At 46.5% G+C, this 7013-nt stretch overlaps 2 protein-coding genes across 4 annotated transcripts in view; both read left to right on the top strand.

Moving 5' to 3' along the window:
* The first annotated feature begins 798 nt into the window (after positions 1–798).
* LOC112139447 (heat shock 70 kDa protein 1) lies at positions 799–3606 on the top strand. 2 transcript variants are annotated; one of them, XM_024262257.2, is made up of 2 exons: positions 799–1001; positions 1388–3606. In XM_024262257.2, exon 2 carries the CDS (start codon positions 1403–1405, stop codon positions 3320–3322), a length of 1920 nt encoding a protein of 639 aa, XP_024118025.1. In that variant the 5' UTR covers positions 799–1001; positions 1388–1402; the 3' UTR covers positions 3323–3606. The 2 variants fall into 2 exon arrangements, with proteins under 2 accessions (XP_024118025.1, XP_024118024.1); XM_024262256.2 differs by having other exon boundaries at positions 800–1001; positions 1383–3606.
* A 1625-nt stretch (positions 3607–5231) lies between these two features.
* sh2b1 (SH2B adaptor protein 1) overlaps positions 5232–7013 on the top strand; it is a gene marked incomplete in the record, with an annotated part of 15652 nt that continues 13870 nt past the window's right edge. The window contains 1 exon segment of one of the 2 annotated variants that reach the window (XM_024262262.2): positions 5232–5412. 2 annotated transcript variants of the gene reach the window in all.

Raw genomic sequence — 7013 nt, 5'->3', positions numbered from 1 at the left:
CTCATATCCGTTGTGTAGAATTAGATCTTATTATCCCTGAATAAAAAGCACCAATAAGATTCAGGGATAATAAGATCTAATTATTATTATGACACACAAATGTTTTCATTTTACATTTATGTTCATTTTACTTTGGTTTTAATCAATTCATTTCATTATTTCTGTAATAAGTTTGATAAATCTGTGAGATTTTGTTGTATTGTTGACAGTCAGTGATTAAATAAATCAAATAAAATTACATTATACAATACACATTATTGCATAATATGGTTAATTATTTAAAGAAACCTATTATCGTGTCTTTATTGTATTATTGTATGTTTTCTATGTAGATGTAAATCAATTTAAGAACATGTTGATAATATAAATGTGTAGGCCTATACAAAAATACATATTTATCACATAATAAATATATTAACGCTTTATAAAACCAAAGTATTTCATATATATATATATTATAAGACATAAAGATATTAGTCATATTTAAGCCAGTATTTTCTTTGTTTTAGTTTTCTGCCTTATTTTGTTTTTGAAGATCATTTTGAGAAGCACAAAAGTAATAATTTTAATGTTTATCTGCTCGTGCCCAAGAATAGTGTTAATATTAAACTTTTATGTAATAAAGTTTAGAATGTCGGTGATCGTGAAGCTTCTTCTCTTCTCTCGTCGATTCCAGAAAGTTCCCGTCAAGCTGCGTCACGTGGTCCCGATCCAGTTTCACAATAAGACTCCTGAATGTCGAGGCTTACTGACGGAAAGGCCCGCCCAACCGGAAACATCTTATTGTGAAGGGCCAAACCGGAAGCCGCTCCCGAGTCTCCCTCCGACTTGACCGTTTGGTTCGTGAAGCGTCTCGAAGCCTCCAGGCTGTGAGCTCCGCTGATATAAAGCGGCTGATCCGAGAGCAGAGCCAGTTAGAGAAAGAGATCAGAGCGCAGAGAAGATCCAGAGAAGAAGAGAAGATCCTTCCTCTTCACAGATCACTCCATCAACACTCTACGGTAAGGATTTCTGTCATTCTTTCTAGAGGAAAGGCGGGAAAGTGGAGGAAAAGCTTTGATCCGGAGAAAAGGGGAGACTTTGATGAGCAGCGTTTTACAATGACAGTAAACTTTCTTTAGTGTGAAGGACCAAAGCTTTGGAGCTGTTTAGTAGATGGAAGTAGAAAAGGGAAGCCCTGATGTGATCCTTTGAAGATGAGAGAGCAGAGCAGATGAGTGAGAGCCAGAAGTGACTGAATCCTCCTTGTAGATGAAGTCCGAGCTCTGACGCTGGGACTGGCTTGTTTCTAGACTCTGTGGAAGCATCAGAAGCTGTCCGAGCTGCTGGAGAAGTTCCTGTTTGTAACGTTTCCTCCCATCTGTGTCTGCGCGTCTTTCCAGCACAGAGTCCTCCAGCAAAGATGTCTGCAGCAAAGAACGTGGCCATCGGCATCGACCTGGGCACCACCTACTCCTGCGTGGGCGTTTTCCAGCACGGAAAAGTGGAAATCATCGCCAACGACCAGGGCAACAGGACCACCCCCAGCTACGTGGCCTTCACCGACACGGAGAGGCTGATCGGAGACGCGGCCAAGAACCAGGTGGCTCTGAACCCCAGCAACACGGTGTTTGACGCCAAGAGGCTGATCGGGCGGAGGTTCGATGAGCCGGTGGTGCAGGCCGACATGAAGCACTGGCCCTTCAAGGTGGTTTCAGAAGGAGGGAAGCCCAAAATCCAGGTGGAGTACAAAGGAGAGAACAAGAGCTTCTTCCCCGAGGAGATCTCCTCCATGGTCCTGGTGAAGATGAAGGAGATCGCCGAGGCCTACCTGGGCCAAAAGGTGTCCAACGCCGTCATCACAGTGCCGGCGTACTTCAACGACTCCCAGCGACAGGCCACCAAAGACGCCGGCGTCATCGCGGGGCTCAACGTCCAGAGGATCATCAACGAGCCCACGGCGGCCGCCATCGCCTACGGTCTGGACAAGGGCAAGTCGGGAGAGAGGAACGTGCTGATCTTTGACCTGGGAGGAGGCACCTTCGACGTGTCCGTCCTGACCATCGAAGACGGCATCTTTGAGGTGAAGGCCACGGCCGGAGACACTCACCTGGGCGGGGAGGACTTTGACAACCGCATGGTCAACCACTTTGTGGAGGAGTTCAAGAGGAAACACAAGAAGGACATCAGCCAGAACAAGAGAGCCTTGAGGAGGCTGCGCACAGCTTGCGAGAGGGCCAAGAGGACCCTGTCCTCCAGCTCCCAGGCCAGCGTGGAGATCGACTCTCTGTTTGAGGGCGTGGACTTCTACACCGCCATCACCAGAGCTCGCTTCGAGGAGCTGTGCTCCGACCTGTTCCGGGGAACGCTGGAGCCGGTGGAGAAAGCCCTGAGGGACGCCAAGATGGACAAGGGGCAGATCCACGACGTGGTCCTGGTGGGAGGCTCCACCCGGATCCCCAAAATCCAGAAGCTCCTGCAGGACTTCTTCAACGGCCGGGAGCTGAACAAGAGCATCAACCCGGACGAGGCGGTGGCTTACGGCGCCGCCGTGCAGGCCGCCATCCTGTCGGGCGACACCTCGGGCAACGTTCAGGACCTGCTGCTGCTGGACGTGGCGCCTCTGTCCCTGGGCATCGAGACGGCCGGAGGAGTCATGACGGCCCTGATCAAACGCAACACCACCATCCCCACCAAACAGACCCAGGTGTTCAGCACCTACGCCGACAACCAGCCCGGGGTCCTGATCCAGGTCTACGAAGGCGAGAGAGCCATGACCAAGGACAACAACCTGCTGGGCAAGTTTGAGCTGACGGGAATCCCACCTGCTCCACGAGGGGTCCCTCAGATCGAGGTCACCTTCGACATCGACGCCAACGGCATCTTGAACGTGTCGGCGGCGGACAAAAGCACCGGCAAGGAGAACAAGATCACCATCACCAACGACAAGGGCCGCCTGAGCAAAGAGGACATCGAGAGGATGGTGCAGGAGGCTGACAAGTACAAGGCCGAGGACGAGGAGCAGAGGGACAAAATCGCTGCCAAGAACTCCCTGGAGGCCTTGGCCTTCAGCCTGAAGAGCAGCGTGCAGGACGACAGCTTGAAGGATAAAATCAGCCCAGAGGACAGGAAGACGGTGCTGGACAAGTGCGACCAGACCATCGCCTGGCTGGAGAACAACCAGCTGGCCGACAAAGACGAGTACCAGCACAAGCAGAGAGAGCTGGAGAAGGTGTGCAACCCCATCATCAGCAAGCTGTATCAGGGAGGGATGCCCAGCACTTCCTGCAGAGAGCAGGCGCGGGACCACAGCCAGGGGCCCACTATTGAGGAGGTGGACTGAAGGGGCCCTCGGTCTGGACTCTGGCCAGAAACCTGCCTGCTGGAAGAGCCGCACGTTTGACACGTGTGACTGGACAGACCTGGAAATGGAACCATTGTTCAGAGTCAGACTGGACTCCCACTTTGCTCTGCTGGACTTTGAAGAAAACAGGAACTGAAATGTTTGAGGACAGAATTCAGATCTGTCACACACAAACACATGTGGAACCTCAGATCAACTTTTACTGTATTTATTTAAGTGTGAAATAAAAAAAAAATATTTTTGTAATTAAAAAGAAAAAAATATTTTGTCCTGGAGTTATTGTAATAAAAAATCATAAACTAAAACATTTTTAATGTAAATATTGTTTATAAAGCACCTTTCACAGAGCAGAAGTCACAAAGTGCTTCACAAGTTTTCAAAATAGACAAACATTTAAATAGATGTTAAAATTATGGTAATATTTTAGCATCAGTGTGAAAAAATAGTGTAAAAACATTTTCTAAAAATGTAGTGAATTCCATTTTCTTATCACAAATATAGGATTTGTTCAGTCATTCATTCATTTTCTTGTCCGCTTCTTCCCTTTCGGGGTCGCGGGGGTGCCGGAGCCTATCCCGGCTACTGAAGGGCGAAGGCGGGGTTCACCCTGGACAGGTCTCCAGTCTGTCTCAGGGCCTCAATCACACACACATTCACTCTCACATTCACACCTAGGGGTAATTTAGAGTCACCAATTAACCTATGAAGCATGTTTTTGGATGGTGGGAGGAAGCCGGAGTCCCCGGTGAAAACCCACGCATGCACGGGGAGAACATGCAAACTCCACACAGAAAGGTCCCAGCCGGGAGTCGAACCGGGGCCTTCTCGCTGTGAGGCAAGAGCACTAACCACTGCGCCACCATGCAGTCCTATTATTTGTTCATCTTCTTTATATCTAATAAGAGAAGGTTTACACTGACTATTGTAAATCATTGAGTAGAAACACAACGATATTCATTTAAAATTACAGTTGTAATTCTAATCCTAATTATTATTCTATAGTTGCATTTAGAAAACATTTTTATAAACTATTTTTACCTCCATTCAAGATTTTTAGTTTTTTTGTATCTAAATCAGTGTTTTCGTCTGAAAAATTAACATACAATTTCTAATTTGTTCATTTTACTCTTCAATATTTTTTAACTGAACTTTATTTTGAACAATAGGTAAAAGAAAACACTACAAGCACAGAGCATCAACACACAACAATGACAAACCAGAGGGTTACAATAGATGTATATGAACTTAAAAAGCCATAAAATACGCAGTTACTTCAAAGATGGAATGTTCTTGAAGCCTTCAGATGTTTTCTATTGTTTTGTAATATGATTTACAGTCCAGATAAATTAAAATAAGGTTTTGACCATCTACAATTGTAAATGTGGAATTTTCCCCAAATAATAAACAGCTGAAGAACAAAATTTGTTTTTCTTAACAAAATCATAAATATTCATTCTTATATTAACATTCAGTATTTGTTATTATAAATTCTACCTAATACCACATGCTTCTGGTGTAGAAACAGAGAAAATGGGTTAATTGTCTATACTTGAGTGACAAAAACACAAGATTTATCAATCTTATTTGAAATCTCTTCAGTGTATCTTTGAATAAATTTCATGTAAGATTTTATATGAAACTTCCTCCAGTTATAATGAATTTATGGATGGTGGTATTTGCTTTTTCCCAGTTTAAACGCTCCTTGGTTTATTATCAAAAATACTTTTCAGCCGGATGAACCGAACAAGAAACGGGATTTAGATGTATTTATTGGTGGATCTTTTCTTTGTAATTTCTTTATTTCTAATAAAACGTGATTATTTTCTGTGTAATTACGGTTTATGTGAATGTTTCGGCTGTTGGCGGTCTCATTTGCACTCGCTCACCCCTCCGCAGATCTCGCGAGACCTCGCGGCAGTGCGAGAAGATCAGGAGCAGAGAAGCTAAAGCGACATTGATATTTAGCAACAACAGCTGCTTTCATGTCTGCCCGCCGCGCAGGTTGGAGCAGCGCTGAGGTGCGGACGCGCTGCGGGCGCGCGTGACCAGGTGTGGGCTGCGGCGTTCAGGTACGGCTCCCCGAGAGGATCCTGGCGGTAGCCGCCTAGCTTGTTTATTAATAGCCAGCTCGGTGGCTAGCAGTTAGCCGAGCTCGTGGAGAATGTTTGTCGTCAGGATTCTCTAAGTTCTCACGTGAGCGACAGGTGAGAGTTGAAAACACACGCGGGAGTCGTCCCGGGGGGGGCAGGTATTGACCCTGGGGGCGGGGGGTCCAAGCTGAGCCGGGACTCGAACGTTAGCTGCTAACACGTTTGTGAGACGCTGAATGAGCAAAAGCTGTGAGAGCAGCAGCTGAGCTCCAGCGTCCAGAGCAGCGAAGACCTGCTGTCCTGAGAGGAGCGGGACCTCCCCAGGAGCCTCCTCAGGGACCTCCTCAGGGACCTCCTCAGGTCACCTCCTCCTCTCTACACCTGCGACACGAGCAGACAGGAACGGAACCAAGGATTTACCCTAAATCATGACTGAAGAGTTTGATCACGAAGCTCACAAATCCTGCATTAACCAAAGAGTTCTCAGTGTTCCGGTCCAAAAGAGTCCCAAAGTTCTGCAGAACCTGCTGGTCTCAGAAACACCAGACATTATCCCTATTCAGTTATTGAACAGATCATTCAGTTCCAAAGTGACCAACGAAACAGGAATCAAACCGTTAAAGAAGCAGGTCAAAGGGTCTTCCTCCTGAAGATCCGGTTTTCATTGGACGAGGCTGATCTGAGCGGATCACTCCATCGCTGTGGGATCACAGAAGTTCAGCTTCTGATCTGCATGTTTGCATGAACCAGCAGACGTCTCATTTGGACCAGAACGGTCAGGTTCAGAGGAGCGGTGGAGTCTGAACTGTCGGGGCTTTGAGGACGATGCAGAACCTGAAGGACAGTGGTTAGAAACGAGGCGGGCTGCTGGACTCTGGATCAGCTGGTGGCTCTATAGGTGGAGACCTGAAGGTCTGAATCGGTTTCCCGGTGTCTGCTGGTCTCTTCTGGTCGTCGTCGTCAGCTTTTCTGATCATCAGATGAGGCAGAGACGTTTATGTCCTTTAGTTGATCTTAGAACCTCCTTTGATCAGAGATCAGATCAACCTGGAGGTGCAGCAGGTGTGCAGGTGAGATGTTGTCTCAGCAGGTATGGAGTGCAGTAAAGAGGCGGTCAGGAGTTCTGTTGGGCTGATTTTCACAGCCAGAACACTAAACTGATTCTGTGGGATTTTACATGATTTATAAAATAATAACATTTCCATAAACCAGTTTTTCACAACAGTTATTTAAACTAAGAGGAGCTCATATTTATAACATTTTAATTATCACATTAATGAACTAAAATTAGGGATGTTACGGATCACAGACTCGCGCTTCGGATCATGTTGGGGTTTTAGGGTCACTGTTCGGATTGTGTCACAGCTTTAGGGTCACTGTTCGGATCATGTCATGGTTTTAGGGTCACTGTTCGGATCATGTCATGGTTTTAGGGTCACTGTTCGGATCATGTCATGGTTTTCGGGTCACTGTTCCGATCATGTCATGGTTTTAGGGTCACTGTTCGGATCGTGTGACAGCTTTAGGGTCACTGTTTGGATCATGTCATGGTTTTGGGGTCACTGTTCGGATCATGTCAT

The sequence above is a fragment of the Oryzias melastigma genome, linkage group LG17 (genome assembly GCF_002922805.2).
Source record: "Oryzias melastigma strain HK-1 linkage group LG17, ASM292280v2, whole genome shotgun sequence".
NCBI lineage: Eukaryota > Metazoa > Chordata > Actinopteri > Beloniformes > Adrianichthyidae > Oryzias > Oryzias melastigma.
The sequence above is the reverse complement of the archived record's forward strand: the minus strand, read 5'-3'. Positions and strand labels throughout refer to the sequence as shown.